The sequence below is a fragment of the Rana temporaria genome, chromosome 9, assembly GCF_905171775.1.
Source record: "Rana temporaria chromosome 9, aRanTem1.1, whole genome shotgun sequence".
NCBI classification, from domain to species: Eukaryota; Metazoa; Chordata; class Amphibia; order Anura; family Ranidae; genus Rana; species Rana temporaria.
The window spans coordinates 8,123,146-8,144,069 of record NC_053497.1 but is presented as its reverse complement, the minus strand read 5'-3'; the positions used below and the strand labels follow the sequence as shown (position 1 = coordinate 8,144,069).

General features: G+C 43.1%; 1 protein-coding gene across 1 annotated transcript in view; it reads left to right on the top strand.

The window, feature by feature from the left end:
- Nucleotides 1-20,924, top strand: part of PAPPA (pappalysin 1) — a 327,700-nt gene that overhangs the window by 152,544 nt on the left and 154,232 nt on the right. The window contains exon 7 of the mRNA XM_040322751.1: nt 864-1,359. Within this exon, the coding sequence (XP_040178685.1) occupies nt 864-1,359 (496 nt within the window). The remainder of the gene's footprint in view (nt 1-863; nt 1,360-20,924) is intronic.

The following is a 20,924-nucleotide window of genomic DNA, read 5'->3' as shown; positions in this document are numbered from 1 at the left end:
TTTTAAACGTCGCCTATGAAGATTTTAGAGGGTAAAAGTTTGTCGGCATTCCACGAGCGGACGCAATTTTGAAGCGTGACATGTTGGGTATCAATTTACTCGGCGTAACATTATCTTTCATAATATTAAAAAAAATGGGGATAACTTTACTGTTGTCTTATTTTTTAATTAAAAAAAGTGTAATTTTTTTCCCAAAAAAGTGCGCTTGTAAGACCGCTGCGCAAATACGGCGTAACAGAAAGTATTGAAATGATCGCCATTTTATTCTCTAGGGTGTTAGGATAAAAAATATATATAATGTGTGGGGGTTCTAATTAGAGGGAAGAAGATGGCAGTGAAAAATAGTGAAAAATGACATTAGAATTGCTGTTTAACTTGTAATGCTTAACTTGTAATACCAACAGCCACCACCAGATGGCGCCAGCTCACACATCTGGTGGTAATAACTTGTAATACCAACGGCTCACCACCAGATGGCGCCAGCTCACCTTCCAAGCCAAGTCGCCAGGACACCATTTCTAGTCGCCATGGCGACCTGGTGCCCGGGATTTGTCGAACCCTGCATATAGTGTGTTTTCAAACTTTTGGATTTTCGTTCTTATTTTCGGATTTTCAAATTTACAGATTTACATATTTACGAATTTTCAAATTTTTGGAAAAATTTGTTAAACAGGTTTTCGTTAATTAGAATATTTTCTGAATTAACGAATTTGTCGATTGTGTCTTATAATCAACCATAAAAAAAATTCTACAAATTTGTGATACTAGGTATTCAAGTGAATGAGAAATAATTTTTTATTTCTGTTGAATTGTATTTTTTTTACATGACAAATCATTTTAAATGCGGATTCTATGTATTCTAGGGCGGCCTGACGTGGAACAGCCGTGTGAAACGAGCGTACGTACGTGGAGCCCCGGGGCCAACGACAACTCTGTCCCTCCCGCATGCACCGAAGCTCTCGGATGTTATCTGCAGCTGGAGTTTTCCTACCCGGTGGTCCCACAAACTCTTACAATCTGGGTGACGTTTATCACCACGGAAACGCACACCATTAGAGCCGAGGTGGACGTCAGAATCCTCTTAGTCAGTGGAGAGGTTTTGCACTTGGGACCTCAGAAGATCTTCTGTGATGTTCCTCTAACCATCAAGCTGAATTTCATTAAAGTCGAGATGTACGGAATCCAGATCTATACCAAGGACAACCAAATGGAGATCGATGCAGCTATGATCACTTCAGTGCCTAATTGTCCCTTGTGTGCCAAGTGCAATTCCATTCACTACAAGGTGCTTCGAGACCCTCCTTTTGAAGATGGCTCACGTTCTAGGATCTCTGGTCACCACAGACGATTTTTAGACACGTAAGTTTTTGTTCCCCCCCCCCCCCCCCCCCCATACTGTGTTCTTGCTCATCTGGAATATGCGGTTCAGTTTTGGATGCCGGTTCTCAAAAAGGGATATCGGGGGACTGGAGAAAGTGCAGAGAAGGGCAACCAAACTGATAAGAGGCATGGAGGATCTCAGCTATGAGGAAATATTAGAGGAACCAAATCTATTCTCTCTTGAGAAGAGGAGATTAACCACTTAAGACCCGGACCAATATGCAGGTTAAGGACCTTGCCCCTTTGTGCGATTTGGCACTGCGTCGCTTTATTATTTTTTAACATTTTGATCACTTTTATTCCGATTACAAGGAATGTAAGAATCCCTTGTAATAGGAATATGACATGACAGATCCTCTGTACAGTGAGATATGGGGGTCAATAAGTCCTCACATCTCACCACTAGGCTGGGAAGCCTAAAATAAAAATAAAAAACGATCATTGCTTCCCAGCTGAGGTGGCAGAGGCCGGGCGTGACGTCATAACATTGCGCCCGGCCTCCGACAATCATAGAGACTCCGGCGACCATCGGGTCCGCCTGAAATCTCTATGATCAGCATCCGGATCCATTCTCCGACTCACAGATCGCAGCGGTGAGTCGGTAGAAGCACCGGAGAGAGGTGGGAGAAGAGGACGTCCCCTTTCACCACCCGTAAGAACGATCAATCGGTGGAACAGCCGTTATGATCGTTCTTATGGTGTAGGGAATCGCCGGATGAAAATGACGATATCTGAATGATGCCTGTAGCTGCACCCATCATTCAAATATCCCACCACAAATCCCAGGATGTCATATGATGGCCTCTGGGCGCCAAGTGGTTAAGGTCATTAGTAAGACTTCATCTGGAATATGCAGTTCAGTTTTGGGCACCAGTTCTCATAAAGGATATCGGTGGGTCAGCCACGCCTCGTGACCATTGACCTCTGGGAACCCGCCTTCTGACTTTTGACCTCTGGGTCCCTATTCCCCTAACCCTAACAACACCCTAACACCTACCCTAACCCCTAACCGTGATCCCCTAACCCTGCAGGTTGCAGGCATCATTCAGATATTCTTGTTTTCAGCCAGCAATTCTGTGCACCATCAGAACGATCATAGCGGCAGTTCCGACCGCTTGATTGCTCTTAAAGGCGACGGGAGGGAACACCCCTCCTCCCGCCGCCATCCGGTGCTTCTCTGGGCTCTCCAGTGCCAATGGGGACCCGGAGCAAGAATCGTCTGCCGCCGATTGACGACCATAGGTGGAGGAGCGCAAGGTCTCTAACATCCACCAACTCCGTGATGTCGTCATGAAGGAGTGGAAGAGGACTCCAGTTGGTCACCAGTCATCTCTATGACCGTCGGAGGCCGGCACAACGTTCTGACGTCCGGGCCGGGTTGTAAACAAAGCCGCGATCGGCTTGAGATCTTGAGTTTATTTTTCAATCTCATGCTTTCCAGCCTGGAGGAGAGATGAGGGGTCATATTGATCCCGCATCTCTCCATAAAGAGGACCTGTCCTGAACGATTCCTATTACAAGGGATGTTTACATTCCATGTAATAAATAAATAAAGTGATCCAAAAAAATATATAAAAAGAGTAAAAATTGAAAAAAGAAAGTAAAAAAACACACCTAAGTCCCGCCCACGTATGTAAACGCAGTTCAAACCACACATGTGAGGTATTGCTACGTGCGGTAGAGCACGAGCAACAATTCTAGCATCAAACCTCCTCTGTATATCCAAACTGGTAACCTGTAAAAAAAATAAAATATGCATCTCCTATGGAGATTTTTAAGTACCGAAGTTTGGCGCCATTCCATGAGTGTGCGCAATTTTAAAGCGTGACATGTTGGGTATCTATTTACTCGGCGTAACTTTATCTTTCACATTATACAAAAACATTGGGCTAATTTTTGTTTTTGTTATTTTTTAAATCATGAAACTTTTTTTTCCCCCCAAAAAAACGCATTTGAAAAATTGTTGCGCAAATATCTAATAAAAAGTTGCAACCCTTTTTCCCTAGGGTGTCTGCTAAAAACATAGGGCCAGATTCTCAAAGGGCTTACGATGGCGCAACACCATTTGCGCCGTCGTAAGTCCTAATCTGGCCCGGCGTATCTATGCGACTGATTCTTAGAATCAGTTACGCATAGATATCCATTAGATCTGACAGGCATAAGGCTTTTACGCTGTCAGATCTTAGATGCAATTTTTTTTCCCGCCGCTAGGTGTCGCCGACGTCGTTTTCCCCGTCGTCTTTGCAAATTAGCTATTTACGCAAGATTCCCGAACGTACGCGCGGTCGACGCAGTGAATTTACAACGTTTCCGTAGCATTTGCGACGCGTAAAGTTGCCCCTGCTATATGAGGGGCAACCAATGTTAAGTATGGCCGTCGTTCCCGCGTCGAAATTTAAAAATGTACGTCGTTTGCGTAAGTCATCCGTGAATGGCGCTGGACGCCATTTCCGCTAACGTCGAAACCAATGACGTCCTTGCGACGTCATTAAGCACAATGCACGTCGGGAATTTTTAGGGACGGCGTATGCGCAGTACGATCGGCGCGGGAACGCGCCTAATTTAAATGATCCACGCCCCCTACCTGGATCATTTGAATTAGGCGGGCTTGCGCCGGAGGATTTACGCTAAGCGGCCGCAACTTTACAGGCAAGTGCTTTGTGAATCAAGCACTTGCCCGTAAAACTTGCGGCCGCGTAGCTTAAAGGAGATACGTTACGCCCGCATAGTTTTACGCCAGGATACGAGAATCTGGCCCATAATTTTTGGGGGTTCTGAGTAATTTTCTAGACAAAAAATTATGATTTTTACATGTAAGAGAGAAGTGCCAGAAAAGACCCGGTATGAAGAGTTGTAGTACAAGTGGAGGCTTAAGTCCAAGCAGATATCTTCTGTGCTCCTACGTCGCCCACCGCTGTAAACCCAGTAATTTTAAACCATAGAAGAAATCATCCTAAATGTATATTAGCTGATTGGATCACAATCCCAAAATCCCCCAAAATTATAACGTAGCTAGAGTACAAATGTTTTGTATTATAGCGCTAAACCCCATCATTTGTAATCCCATATCGCCCATTATATGTTTAATTAACTTTGCGTCATTTCATATTTCGCTGGTTTTCTATTATCTTATTTTGTTTGAAGAGTTTTTCTTCTATAAGCTTGACCTGCTTGAAAGGATTTTCGATACCCATCCAGGCCTGTTTAATAAGCATCCAAATGTAACTCTCACAATGAATTAAAGTCAAAGCCAAGATCCAACAATGCCTTGTAATTAGATAATAGTTCTGAAGCTTTAATTCAAGTCTTCTTTTATTTAAGGACTTAAAGGGGTTTGAATGCTTAAAACCCGTCCTTTGAATCCAATTTGACTAGCATGTTATGTCACACACGAAGCAAGCCCCATACACACTATCAGTTTTCCTGAAGGTTTTTCTCTTCAGGTTTACCAAAACCATGTAGTACAAGGGCCTGCCTGATTGCATATGAATTGAAACTCTTAGGCCCCCGTACACACGACAGAGGAACTCGACGTGCTTGGCACGTCGAGTTCCTCGTCGAGTTTTGGGATGAAGCCGCCGAGGAGCTCGGCGGGCCGCCTTCTCCCATAGAACAACGAGAAAATAGAGAACATGTTCTCTATTTTCTCGTCGAGTTCCTCGGCGGCTCCATCGAGCCAAAACTGTACAGACGACAGAGTTTCTCGGCAGAATCCGGGTTTTGACCGAGTTTTTCGGTGAATTCTGCCGAGAAACTCTGTCCTGTTGTTACGAGGCCTCAAGGTTTGACCTCATATCAGATGGTTTTGGTAAACCTGAAGAGAAAAACCTGCAGGAAAACTAATAGTGTGTATGGGGCTTCAGTCTAAACCAGTGGTTCTCAACCTGGGGGTCGAATGATAATTTGCCAGGGGTCACCGGATCATGGGCTGTTCTTGAAGCCCGCACCGCTCTCCCTGGAGCCTACGTCCACCAACTCATCCTCTTAGCAGCTGCCCATTCAGTTCATGGCATGGCTGGGGGGAAGAAACTAGACTAGAGGTCAGCTGACTAGTGAGGAAGGTGAAGTGGGAGCGGCTGGAGGAGACCCTATCTCCTGATTTTGGTAGAGGTGTCACTGCTACAAGACACCACAAAGTCGGTGACACAGTGAGTAACGCTACCTGTGATTATAGTTGACATTAAAAGTCCTTACTACAGTTCTCAGATCAGCAGAGGATCTTAATCAAAAGCACCTAATCCCCCCCCCCCCCTACCAAGGATTAAGAGAAGGAATACAAATAGAGAATACATGGAAGGGAGAGGAAAAGAGGGGGAGGAACAAAGAAAAGGGGAGAGAAAGAATAAGAGAGAGAAAAAGAAAGACGGCTAGAGAGAGGGATGGGGGGGGGGGGGGACAAGAAATTAGGATAGAGAGAGATAAAAGGGAAATAAAGGAGAACAAAGAGAAAGAGTGGTGCATCCTAAAGTGTACAATAAGGGGTTTTAATGTTGTAATGTTTTAATGTTGTATGAGTGGAAGGGAGCGCTAAATGTCCGTGAGTTAAGGGCACCAATTACTTGGGTGCTGACAACCCACGCTACAAAAATAATTTTACTGTTAGGGGGCCCCACAACTTGGGAAATTTTATGAAGGGGTCACAGAACTAGAAAGGATGAGAACCACTGGTCTAAACTCTCTCTCTCTCTCTCTCTCTCTCTCTCTCTCTCTCTCTCTCTCTGTCTCTCTCTCTTTATTTATTTTTTTTACTTTTTTTTTACTTAGGGGTACTTTTTTTAATTATGGGTCTAAAGAAAAGATGAGATGGCTACACACAAATGACGTATCCAACATGAAGGCTTTATTCCAGCAAAGACCTTGGCCTATAGTTGCAAATAGTTGCAAGTTGGGATTGAGTGAAAGCGTAGTCAAGGAACAAGTCAAAGGATGGTAAGGAATGATTGCTGGTTGGGATTCAGCAGAAGCATAGCCAATGAACAAGCCAGATGTAGTAATGAATAGTTGCAGGTTGGGATGGAGTGGAAGCATAGTTGAGGAACAAGCCAAAGGTCGTTAATGAATGGTTTCAAGTTGGGATTAAATGGAAGCGTAGTCAAGAAACAAACAAAAGGTCCTAATGAATGGTTGCTGGTTGAGATTGAGCAGAAGCGTAGTTGAGAAACAAGCCAAAGGTCTGTAACAAATGGTTACAGGTAGGGATCAAGCAGAAGCGTAGTCGAGAAACAAGCCAAAGGTCAGTAACAAATGGTTGCCAGTTGGGATGGAGCGGAAGCATAGTTGTGAAGCAAGCCAAAGTTCGGTAAAGAATGGTTTCAGGTTGAGATAGAGCGGAAGCGTAGTCAATGAACAAGCCAAAGGTCAGTAATGAATGGTTGCAGGTTGGGTTTGAGTGTAAGCATAGTTGAGGCACAATTCAAGGTCAGTAAAGAGTAGTAGTAAACAGAAGTGGGAAAGACAAGAGCAAGATTTTGGCTGGAAAAGAGCACAATAATTTGGCAAACAGGAAGTGCAAAAGTACGGCTTAAATAGGAAGTTCATGGAAGGAGCAAAGAGTTCAAGGTTTACAAGGCGCAAGGCAGGATTGTTTAAAGCAGGGGTGGCCAACCAGTGGCCTGGGGGCCACATGTGGCCCGCGGAGCCCTCTGATGTGGCCCGCGACCTCCTGCTATGGAATGGTGGGTTGGCAAGCCCAGATCACAGGTTGCTGACCCACCATACCACAGCATCAATGTTGTGAATGAAGCTGGTGGTAGAGGAAGAGAGCAGAGCCCTATAAGCCGATGCTTCCTCTACAGCACCGGCGGAGTCTATGGCAAAGTTTAGCAGGATAGACACAGGTGTGCACTACGCTGCACCCGCGGTGTGGGTAAACCACAGAACATCAGTGTGAAAGCAGTCTCTTTTCACACAATCAGCCTGACCAAATGGGTCCCTCAATTCACCTCTATAGAGCTCAGAGATGTCTGTTTACGCCCGCCTACCTCCAATCCGAAAAACAGAAGGGAGTTCGTCCCCTTTCATCTGGGCAGATCGGAGGGCCTATAGAGAAGCAGTGACCCGTCATGCACCCGCTCCGCTCATTGTGGCCCTAGACTGGTTACCGAGTTGCTTAATTGGCCCTCGCTCTTCAAAAGGTTGGGCACCCCTGGTTTAAAGGATCAGGCAGGGTGCTGTCCAGCATTTCAGGTGGCTCATGAAAAAGGGGCTACTGCTGGACGCAACAGAGGTCCTAGGTTCAGGTCTTGCTCCTGGTCTTGACACCAGCGGTGAAGAGAACACTCTTCCAAGGCAAAACCCCGTATACTGGTGACCTAAAGATACCAGTGGAATTAAAATGCAGTAAAAAAATAAAATAGTTGGAGACAGGGTCTCTTCAATAGAATGAAATAAAGGGGCCTCTCACAATGACTGTGTCATTAACACTCTGTCCTTGGATGACCTATATGGAGATGGAGTGGAAACAAATAGTACAGTTAATCCTCCCTTTTTTTCCTCAAGTACACATTTGGGGCGATTTTTTCCGGCTGTCATAATCACCAGAATGAATGAGCGCACTGTGAGAGGAACTCCTTCTCTGATATGGATTTTCCCATGTAGCATAACTTCCATACTTTGCATAGTTCCTGTTGACGTTAGATAAACTTTTATTTTCCCGGGGACGCATTTCTCTCTTCAACGCTCCATGGAAAAATTACACTTTCCCGGATTTAAAGCTGAACTCCAGACCAACAGCTACTTTGCAAGGTGGACTTTGATAGAACCCTGCTCTAAGGGGGACTCTGATGTATGGAATCCTGATGTAAGGGTTAACTCTGTTGTAAGGGAGACTCTGATGTAAGGTGAACCCTTGCTTTGTGCACTGGAAGGGACCATCCCCAAACTGTTCCCACAAAGTTAGGAGCATGAAATTGTCCAAAATGTCTTGGTATGCTGACACCTTAATGCCGCGTAAACACGACCGGTCCAAACCGATGAAAACGGACCGAAGTCCAGTTTTATCGGTCCAAACCGACCGTGTGTACGGCCCATCGGACTTTTGTCCTCCAGACCAAAGTTTTTAGAACTTGCTTTACAATCAAACCGATGGATGGCTGACCTTTCGGTCAAAACCGATGGTTAGTACACAAAAGCATTGGTTCAAAACCCGCGCATGCTCAGAATCAAGTCGACGCATCCTGGGAAGCATTAAACTTCTTTTTTTTCACCACGTCGTGTGTTTTAGGTCACCGCGTTCTGACCCGATCGGTTTTTGAACTGATGGTGTGTACGCACATCAGACCATCAGTCTGCTTCAGCGGTGAACCGATGAAAACGGTCCGTCGGACCATTCTCATCGGATGGACCGGTCGTGTGTACGCGGCCTAAGAGTTTCCTTCACTGGAACTAAGGGGCCAAACCCAACCCCTGAAAAACAACCCCCCACACCATAATCCCCCTCCACCAAATGATTTGGACCAGTGCACAAATCAAGGTCCATAAAGACACGGATGAGCGAGTTTGGGGTGGAGGAACTTGACTGGCCTTCACAGAGTCCTGACCTCAACCCGATAGAACACCTTTGGGATGAATTCGAGTGGAGACTGCGAGCCAGGCCTTCCCGTCCAACATCAGTGCCTGACCTCACAAATGCTCTTCTGGAAAAATGGTCAAACATTCCCATAGACACACTCCTAAACCTTGTGGACGGCCTTCCTAGAAGAGTTAAAGCTGTTATAGCTGCAAAGGGCGGGGCCAACTCAATATTGAACCCTACGGACTGGAATGCCATTTATATATATATATAAATTAAAATAAAAAAATAAAAGAGAAGAGAATAAAAAACAGTCTATGTTAAAATAGATAAGTATATAAATAAATAAAAATAAAAGTAGAATAGTATGTTAGTGTCAGTGTCAGCATTAAGACCAGCGTCAGTTTTAGGTAGCATAGAGAATTAAAAATAATATATTTAGTGTCAGTGTGATTGTCAGTGTATTGCTTGCATAAAAAAAAAAAAAAAAAAAAATGAATGAAACATTTAAAGCTGTATAAACGTACACAGAGCTTTGTTACTTTGAGTCTTTTATATTAGGAGTTCAGCTTTAATCTTGGCAGTAGGTGAAACAAAGTATCACATAATATTGATAGGATTATTTACATACTACATTCGCCCCCCCCCCCCCCCCCCGCCCGCTGTGCTATCCTCTCATGCTAGGTTTTTAATAAAGCATAAAGATCTGCTTAAAGAAACACCGAATTTCACCACGGTATGTGATATCATAGCCGGGAAAGGTAAATAAGTGTTGGCAACATTCCAATGCCGTCTAAATAATTCTTTCTTTTGGCAATGCAGCATTTACATTGCTGTGTCAGACGCAACTTTTTTTTCAACCAATCCCAATTGAATTGCATTGAAGTCGTTTTGGCTGGAGAATGAATAAAAAAAAAAAAAAAAAAAGTTAAAGAGTTAAAATGTTAAAAAATTCCTCTTGTGAGGTTTGAATTATGAAAGAATTCCTGAGAGATGACTTTAGCCCGACTAAGAAAAAAAAAATGCAGACTGCCCCCAATATACTCCGACATTCTTTTACCAGGCTTCACTATGTACCAGTATTATTATTATTTTTCCTTTTTTTTTCTTTTTTTTTTCCTTTCATTGTAAATGAGTTTCAGACTTTAAACTATAGTTCAAATAACAGAATTACATTCCTTACAAATCAGACTCTGCCTTTATCATTCTGAAATTTGAGTTACAAACTCTAACCCTGAATATTTTCTACTTACACATATTGGGCCGGATTCAAGTAGATTTGCGCATTTATTACGGAGGCGCAGGGCAACGATTTTGCCCCGCGCCCCCGCAATTCTTTCACGGAGCAGAAGCTCTGTAAATTGCGCGGGCGCGCCGGCAAAATGCCTGGCGCAAGCGCGCGCAATTGAAATTATCCCGTAGGGGGCGGGAATCATTTAAATTAGGCGCGTTCCCGCGCCGATCGTAGAGCGCATGCTCCGTCGGGAAACTTTCCCGACGTGCATTGCGGCAAATGACGTCGCAAGGACGTCATTTGCTTCAAAGTGAACGTGAATGGCGTCCAGCGCCATTCACGAATCACTTACGCAAACGACGTAAAATTCAAATTTCGCGACGCGGGAACGACGGGTATACGTAACATTGGCTGCCCCTGCTAATAGCAGGGGCAGCCTTACGCAAAAAACGCCGTACGGAAACAACGTAAATTGCGTACGCAGGGCTCGCGCAACGTTGTGAATCGGTGTTAGTATGCAATTTGCATACTATACGCTGAGCACAACGGGAACGCCACCTAGCGGCCATCGCAAGAATGCAGCCTAAGATATGCGGGCATAAGAGCCTTATGCCGCGCAGATCTTAGGCTGCAGTCGGCGTAACGAGGTTCCTGAATCAGGAGCACTCGTTACGCCGGGGCAAGTAAGCAATTGCGCTGTGTAACCTATGGTTACACAGGCGCAATTGCTTCTTGAATCCACCCCACTATTGATTTCACATTTTTTCCACGTTGGATAAACACTGGCGGGAAAAGACTAGGTAATAGTGCCGCATTTTTTTTTTGTTCACCTATTCTATATTGTGTTGGGATTCCGTAAAATTGATTAGTGTATTGTAAGTACACACCCCACTCCCCCACTTGGACTTTGTCTTATACGCTTTGCAGGGTTCCGAGCCTAAACCCTTGTTTTTTGTTTGTTTTATGGTGGTAAAAAATAACCTTTAGAAAAAACTAAACTGGTTCTTATTGAAGGAGGGCCACAAGCATGTAGACCTTTTATAGTGTTAATCATTATGAATGTGCCCTTTAGAACTGGGTTTTTTTTTTTTTTCGAGATAGGACCCCCCAGAAAGTATTACTCTCAAAAAAACTGAGAAGGTTCATGATCATTCAGTGCTTTCGGTTTTCCAACATGGACGTTTTGGAATTTTAGGGCATCTTTTTTGATAATGTGACTTTTTTCTGACCATAATTCTAAATAGGATCAGAACTTATTTAGAATAGAATGTGCATGGTATTGTATCAATATACAGTGCATTAAAGTGTATCTTAACCCAAAACCAAGAGTGTAAACCCAAAACCAAAAGTGTAAACCCAAAACCCAAGAACCAAAAAGTGTAATTCGTTTCAGCTTACCAAACCAACCTTTCTCAACCACGGTTCTGAGGAATCCTAGCATTCCTCCAGAGATTAGTGGTTTCTTGAGCAGTGGTGGTTTAAACTCCTTCCGGAAAGTGCCTACATAGTTCTGGCACCAATGCCGCTTGGCAACAGCAACCCTTAAATTAAAGGCCAATGAGCCACAGCTCAAGGAACCACTAGCATCCTCTGGAAGAACCCTAGAGTTCCACAGAAGCCTGGTTAAGAATGGCTGTCCTTGGCTGTTCTTCCAGATATTGACCACAATAAAGAAAATAAATCCTAACAAAAGAGTATCATATCAGTATCTACCTGACCGTGCCTATATAGTTCTGGGACCAATACCCGCTTGGCAACAGCAACACTAAACCAATCTTTCTCAACGATGTTTCTGAGGAATCCTAGCATTTCTCCAGAGATTAGTGGTTTCTTGAGAAATGGTGGTTTAAACTCCTAACTGAAAGTGCCTACATAGTTCTAGCAACAATGCTGCTTGGCAACAGCAACCCTTAAAAGAAAATTCAATCAGCCACAGTTCAAGAAACACCTAGTAATCTCCGGAATAACCCTAGAGTTCCATGGAACCCTGGTTAAGAATGGCTGTACTTGACTGTTCTCCGGATATTGACCACAATAAAGAAAAGTATCATATCAGTATCTACCTGACGGTGCCTACATAGTTCTGGCACCAATGCCCCTTGGCAACAGCAACCCTTAAATTAAAGGCCAATGGGCCACAGCTCAAGGAACCCCTAGCAACTTCTGGAAGAACCCTAGAGTTCCACAGAAGCCTGGTTAAGAATGCGTGTCCTTGGCTGTTCTCCCAGATATTGACCACAATGAAGAAAATAAATTCTAACAGAAGAGTATCATATCAGTATCTACCTGACCGTGCCTACATAGTTCTGGCACCAATGCCGCTTGGCAACAGCAACCCTTAAATGAAAGGTCAACGAACCACAGCTCAGGGAACCCCTAGCAACCTCTGGAAGAACCCTATAGTTCCATGGAAGCCTGGTTAAGAATGTGTGTCCTTGGCTGTTCTCCAGATATTAACCATAATAAAGCAAAATAACTTCTAACAAAAGAGTATCATATCAGTATCTACCTGACGGTGCCTATATAGTTCTGGCACCAATGCCCGCTTGGCAACAGCAACACTGAACCAAACTTTCTCAACGATGTTTCTGAGGAATCCTAGCATTCCTCCAGAGATTAGTGGTTTCTTGAGCACTGGTGGTTTAAACTCCTAACTGAAAGTGCCTACATAGTTCTAGCACCAATGCTGCTTGGCAAAAGCAACCCTTAAATGAAAATTCAGCCACAGTTCAAGGAACACCTAGCAACCTCCGGAATAACCCTAGAGTTCCATGGAACCCTGATTAAGAATGGCTGTACTTGGCTGTTCTCCGGATATTGACCACAATAAAGAAAACTATCTTCTAACAGAAGATTATCATATCAGTATCTACCTGACCGTGCCTACATAGTTCTGGCACCAATGCCGCTTGGCAACAGCAACCCTTAAATGAAAGGCCAATGAGGCACAGCTCAAGGAAGGAGCTTAAGGAGCATTCTTTCCCCTAATCACCAATGTAAGGGATTATTCTTCCCTCTGACCACCAATGTAGGGAACATTGTTTCCCCTGATCACCAATGTAAGGGACATTCTCCTCACTGATCACTAATGTAAGGAACATTCTTCTCACTGATCACCAATGTAAGGGACATTATTCTCACTGATTACCAATGTAAGGAACATTCTTCTCACTGATCACCAATGTAAGGAACATTCTTCCCACTGATCACCAATGTAAGGGACATTCTTCCCACTGATCACCAATGTAAGGAACATTCTTCCCACTGATCACCAATGTAAGGAACATTCTTCCCACTGATCACCAATGTAAGGAACATTCTTCCCACTGATCACCAATGTAAGGGACATTCTTCCCACTGATCACCAATGTAAGGAACATTCTTCCCACTGATCACCAATGTAAGGAACATTCTTCCCACTGATCACCAATGTAAGGAACATTCTTCCCACTGATCACCAATGTAAGGGACATTCTTCCCACTGATCACCAATGTAAGGAACATTCTTCTCACTGATCACCAATGTAAGGGACATTATTCTCACTGATCACCAATGTAAGGGGCATTCTTCTCACTGATCACCAATGTAAGGGACATTCTTCTCACTGATCACCAATGTAAGGAACATTCTTCTCACTGATCACCAATGTAAGGGACATTCTTCCCACTGATCACCAATGTAAGGAGCATTCTTCCCACTGATCACCAATGTAAGGAGCATTCTTCCCACTGATCACCAATTTAAGGAACATTCTTCTCACTGATCACCAATGTAAGAAATGTTCTGTCTGCTGAGCATCAATGTAAGGAACATTCTTCCCGCTGACCACTAACATGAAGGGGCCTTACATACCACAATCTGTATAAAAATAAATTTTTAGCAGGGATTTCTCCAGCGCTAATTATTTTTTACAAGGGTTCCTACACAGTAAAAAGGTTGAGAAAGGCTGTACTAGACTCTAGTGTGATGGCTGCATTGGTTTTCTTTTTTTCAAGCTTCTTTTGCTTGCTATTTTGCAACTTTTGACTGCTAATCCTGGCAAATAACACACCACCTGTCCTTCGGTGGCTGCGTCACTCCTCCACTGTATCTCTGGAAGGAATCATGGTTGACACACTAGGCCAGCATTTCTCTTTGTAACCCAGGGGAACCCTTAAAATAAGGTTCCGGTTCTAAAACGTATTAAATTACTTATAATAATTGATGGTCAATAGCAAAAATGCCCAGTGTGTTGGTGGCCACTGGCCAGTAGGAAGAATGCAATCTTTACAGTGGTGGCCAAAATTCCACCCTTAGGCCGCGGACACACGATCGGTTAAACCGATGAGAACGGTCTGATGTACCGTTTTCATTGGTCCAAACCGATCGTGTGTGGGCCCCATCGGTTATTTATCCATAGGTTAAAAAAAAGCAATCTTGTTTTAAATTTAACCGATGGATACCTAAGAAAAAAATGATCGTTAGTAGGCACGTCCATCGGTTAAAAATCCACACATGCTCAGAATCAATTCGACGCAATGCTTGGAAGCATTGAACTTCGTTTTTTTTCAGCACGTCGTTGTGTTTTACGTCACCATGTTCTGACACGATCGTTTTTTAAACCGATGGTGTGTAGGCACGACTGACCATCAGTCAGCTTCATCGGTTAACCGATGAAAACGGTCCATCAGATCTTTTTCATCGGATGGACCGATCGTGTGTACAGGGCTTTACAGACATCCTATAAGATATCCGGTGTCATGCTGTTGGATTTGCTAAGAGGTGTAGGTCCTAAAGTCATGCAGGCATCATCAAATGAGCGGAACTCCTAGCAACCTCCGGAGGAACCCTAGAATTCTATGGAAACTTGGTTGAGAATGGCTTCCCTAGGCTGCTCTCCATATATAGAACACAAACATGTCCATATCTCTCCATGGGAGGAAAGGGCGATTGGTAGTTTACAGAGTCTAGCTAGGAAGGACAATATTCTTTAGGGCAGCCCACTGGTAGTGACGAGGACATTAGAAAATATGGTAAAGTCAGCAAGTATTGTCTGTATTTGCTAAAACTGTTCTTAGCTTGAAAAAAAAAAGAAAGAAAAGAAATGAAACAACAACAACTAAGGACTTACATTTTGCAATATATATTGCATTTTGTTCTTCGGTTTAGTTATCCTTTTAACTGTCACTATTTAAATAGCATCTTGCAGAAGAAGAGGCGTAATGAGGCATAAACACATAACTTGTAAACAAGAGGAAACGAGTGAATGCGGCTTAATGAGTCCAGTGAACATAAGTATCTGTGATAATATAAAAGGTGTAAACCAATTATAGTTGGAGACTACATCCTCTGGGAACTGGGAACCTCCATTTTTGTGTATAGACAGACGATCATTTTACATGAATAATTTGAGAGAGCAGAACAAAGGGAGAAATAAAATAAATAAATGTAATAAATAAATAATATAAATATAATCAATAAAATACATAAATGTATTAGTAAATAAATAAACATGGAGAATAAATACAATAGAGTTGAGTTGAGTTGAGAGGTATCTTAATATAGTGCGGCCTTACTGTAGCGCTACCCCCTCAGGAGCCACTGGTTGTTGTTGGGATTGGCATATTAAGTTACCTCTTAGGCCGCGTACACACGGTCGTTCCAAACCGATGAGAATGGTCCAACGGGCCATTTCCATCGGTTCACCGCTAAAGTGGCCTGATGGTCTGGTCTGACACACCATCGTTCCAAAAACCGATCGGGTCAGAACGCGGTGACGTCAAACACACGACGTGCTGAATAAAACGAAGTTCAATGCTTCCAAGCATGCGTCGACTTGATTCTGAGCATGCGCGGGTTTTGAACCAATGCTTTCTGTAGTAACCATCGGTTTGGACCGATCGGGCAGTGGTCCATCGGTTTGATTTTGAAGCATGTTTTAAAATTTTGGACCGAAGGAAAACAGCCCGATGGGCTATACACACGGTCGGTTTGGACCGATGAAACTGAACCTCGGTCCATTCTCATCAGTTTTGTCCGACCGTGTGTACGCGGCCTTACTGTTGTCTAGGGGTGAAGTTGATGAGTAGATGAGTGAGCGAATGTCCAGTCAATAAATAAAGGTTTTCTGAATGCTTTATTCTCGGCCCAACATGACCAACATCAACATGAGGTAGAGAAAAAGGTTGATGAAACGATAGAGAACTTTGCAGTATCAAGCCTGGATATGAGAAAAAGAGCAATCCTGCTCTCAGTAGTAGTAGATACAGTTCGTCGCCACTCCAGCCAGAGTGGGTGAAGTGCCCCCGGACAGACTCCTGCCACGAGCCTGGCAGCCGAAGCGTCACTTTAGGTCGCTGGGAGGAACAGGCCTCTGCCACAGACCTGGCTCTAGGGGCCTCTGCCACAGGCCTAATACTTGGATGAGCTGAACGAATTGAGCGAATCCTCCCAGCAAATTAAGTCAGGGTCACCGGGTGACAGTTGAAGTGTACCTGTCAATGTCCCGGTCACCAGATTCTCGGTGGTTCGTTCAAGCCCTATTGGACAACCTGCCTCCGGGTTCTCCTCAAGCCGACCCCCCCACTGAACGGCATACAGCCTGGGATCTCCTCAATAGAGCCGGGGACCCAGCAGGTCACTGGGGCCCCTTTTAGCAACATGGAGCTCCATGTAGCATGCGAGCCCGGCCTGGTAGGCCATATCGCCGGGGTCTGTTGGATGCGCACACCCTAAAGGTGGATGCCGCACCTGGAACCTGGAACCCGCGAAAAACCAACAAAAATGGCGTTTGCCACAGATATACTCTCCCCCAGCATGCCCCGCGAGGGAAAACTCTGCCAGAACCCCTTTAGGGCCAACTGTCGCCCAGGGGTGGGATCAGCACCCCTGAAGCACAGACTGACCCACAGGACAGTTCAGGAATGACAGCATCCCAAATTTAATAAATTATGAATGGGAGCAAAATAACTCTTCCATTCCCCACTAACTTTAGCGTAGTGCCCATACTGAAAGTAAGGGGGCGCTACATAACCCCAAAGGGTTCCGATGCGCATTGCAGAGTTCCTGGCAAAAGAGAACCCAGGAACCAGAAGCAGCACAGAGCGTCAGAAAGGGTGGAAGAGAGAGGCTACGCAGGGAAGGCTTGCGTGAAAAGCCAAGTCTTCAGTAACCCGCGGAAGACCGGAATACTAGGGGCCTCCTGGAGCTCGACAGGGAGGCTATTCCATAGAACGACACCCTGGTGGGAGAAGGCCCGGCCACCACGCCGGATCTTCTTGGGCACCGAGATGTAAAGGAAATCCCTGCCGGTAGATCTGATTGATCTAACAAAAGCTTGTTTATGAAAAACGAGAGCACAGATAGCCTGGGGCTAGGCCTCTCATAATCTTAAACATAATACATCAAGCCTTAAATAAGGTGCGATAGTGGACCGGCAGCCAGTGCAAGGCACGGAGGACAGGGGTGATATGATCCCTCAGCGGGACATCCATGAGTAACATAGCCGCAGCATTTTGAATAAGTTGAAGCTTCTGCACTATCATCTTTGGCAATCCCAGATAAAGAGAGTTGCATTAATCTAGGCAGTGACCTATCATGGCTCAGATGAAGTTTTTTTGTCCCATATATTTAAACAGCCCCCTCATTAGTTTTAGCTGCCAGTGACATGCACTGACGGACCAAATGAGGGAGGTCAAGGTGGGATAACTGGGGGGTGGGGGGGGGGGGTGGCCAGATCGCTGAAGATGAAATAGAGAAGATACTAGAATACAATGGAGAAGATGCTATAGTAGAATGCTATAGTTGAAATCTGGATCTAAGGTGATACCCTAGATTAGGGATCTCAAAACCACGGTCCTCCAGCTGTTGCAGAACTACACATCCCATGAGGCATTGTAAAACTCTGACATTCACAGACATGACTAGGCATGATGTGAATTGAAGTTCCTGAACAACTGGAGGGCCGTAGTTTGGAGACTCCTGCCCTAGATACTAAATAGAGAGAAGACAGTGGAAGAAACAAGTGTAGACTTTAGAGGATGGGTGAGGAATGGGGGAAAGAGGGAGCGGAATGAGAAAGGGACAGGGGTCAGGGTTATTTGGAACTGCGAAAGGTAAATACATAGTTACATAGTTACAGTAGTCAGGTTGAAAAAAGACACAAGTCCATCCAGTTCAACCAAAAAAAAATATATATATATATATATATATATATATATATATATATATAATATCCCATATATACACAATCCTTCACCCACAGTTGATCCAGAAGAAGGCAAAACCCCCAGCAAAGCAAAGTCCAATTTACTACAGCAGAGGAAAAAATTCCTTCCTGATCCCCCGAGAGGCAATCGGATTTTGTGTGGATCAACACTTTACCTATAAATGCCAGTTCCCAGTTATATTATGTATATTCAGGAGATGATCCAGGCCTTTCTTAAAACAATCTACTGAGCTGGTCAGAACCACCTCTGCAGGGAGCCTATTCCACATTTTCACAGCTCTTACTGTGAAGAAACCTTTCCGTATTTGGAGATGCAATCTCTTTTCCTCTAGACGTAAAGAGTGCCCCCTTGTCCTCAGTGTTGACCGTAAAGTGAATAACTCAACACCAAGTTCACTATATGGACCCCTTATATATTTGTACATGTGGATCATATCCCCCTTAATCTCCTCTTCTCAAGAGAGAATAAATTCAGTTCCTCTAATCTTTCCTCATAGCTGAGCTCCTCCATGCCTCTTATCAGTTTGGTTGCCCTTCTCTGCACTTTCTCCAGTTCCCCGATATCCTTTTTGAGATCTGGCTCCCAAAACTGAACTGCATATTCCAGATGAGGTCTTACTAATGATTACAATGGAGAACATACTGTAGTAGACATTTGGATCAAGGGTGATACCCTGAGAAAAGGATAAAATTCGGGGTTGCTAAGGAATGCAAAAAAAGGAGTATCCAATTCCCACAAAAGCCCTAAAGTGTCTGGAGTAGACATGTGAGATTTTTTTTTCGTTACAAATCATAATTTGAACATTTTTGTTATTTAGAGTTACCGAAGTATACAACTTTCCGAATCACAATAGTACCGAAACTCAATGAATCCAAAAAAAGTTATAACGAAAACAAAATAACGAATTTGAAAATGAATTTGAATTAGAAAAATAAAAAAATGAATTTAAATTTGTAAAACTGTTAAAATGAATTTGAATTAGAAAAATTTAAAAATGAATTTAAATTCGTATTTTTTTTTAATGAATTTGAATTAGAAAAATTAAAAAAATTAATTTAAATTTATAAAACTGTTAAAATGAATTTGAATTAGAAAAATTAAAAAATGAATTTAAATTCGTAATTTTTTTTAATGAATTTGAATTAAAAAAATTCAAAAACCAATTTGAATTTTGTAAAATGATAAAATTAATTCAAAAATGTATTTGAATTAAAAAAATTGTATTCACATTCAAAAAATGAAAACATATTGCAATACATACAGTAGGGAAAAAGGTGGAATAATATGATGATAGAATGGAATTAAAATAACAAATATACTAACTGAATCAGAATATAAAAAACAGATCCGATTAAACGGAAAAAATTCCAAAAAAATAATGGAATCATTCTAACATAATGAATATGACGAAAATAAATGATTAACCTAATAAACAATTTTTCTGCCGTGCTCATCTCTAGTTTGGTGGGCGTTTGTCCTTTGAGTTGGTTGGAAATATGATAACCAAAGTTGCCAAACCTTCGAAAATGTATCTTGAGAATAAATAAAGATGGCTGTTAATGTCTCATTATCAGTTTTTCTTGTAGGCTATATTTGACTATCATGAAACTTAGGGACAGGCTATAGTCTCTCTGGTGGTCATGAAGATATGGGTTAACATTTTTCTGTTGGTATTTCCAATATTTATTATTGACTGGGTTTATGTAGGAACGCTTTCTGCTGATATTTAACTATCTTTTTAAGTATATTTTTAAGACTATCTGTCAGAACTCATGAATCAGCCTGAGACAGAAGTACAGTTATCACACTTGTTTAATAATAATAATAATAATAATAATAATAATAATAAAAAGATTAACAGAGTAAACATAGTCAAAAAATAGCCAGAGTTCAGAAACCGGATCTGATAGTCAGACAAGCCAACTGTCAGGGAGCCAGAGAAGAACGTAGTAGAACAGCAAGCAGGATCTGAAGCCAGAATGAACGTCAGCCAAGCAAGTCTTTAACAGGAACGCGGGAGATAGTCTCTGAGATGTTGACCAAGGCGAAGGCAGAGATCATCTGAGCTGGACGGCTTAAGTAGGCAGGACTGACGAGCAGGATCATCAACACGTAAGTCACTGTGGAGAGATAGGAGCTGACGATTAACCAACAGCTGAGCGGCCAGTTTAGAGAAGGAAGGGCTGAGCCCAGCCCTGACACTACATTTAGAAATGGAGACTTGGAGGCATGGCCTATAGTCTGTGACCATAAATGATGAATGATTTGAGAACGTGGAAAGATAAATACAATGGAGAAGATACTGTAGTAGACATTTCGTTCTAGGGTGGTGTCTTGGATACCAAAGAAAGAGAAGACAGTAGAAGAAAGAAGAAAATACTTGGGAGGATATGTGAGCTATAGAGGGATGGAGGGAAAGGAATGAGAAAGGGACAGGGGTCAGGGTTGCTTGGGACTTCGAAATAGGAGCACCTAATTCTCACAACGGCTCTAAAGTGTCTGGAGGACATTTATCTATTGAGGTGTTTGGTAATATGATAACCAGTTTTGCCAAACCTTCAAAAACGTATCTTGAGAATCAATAAAATACGC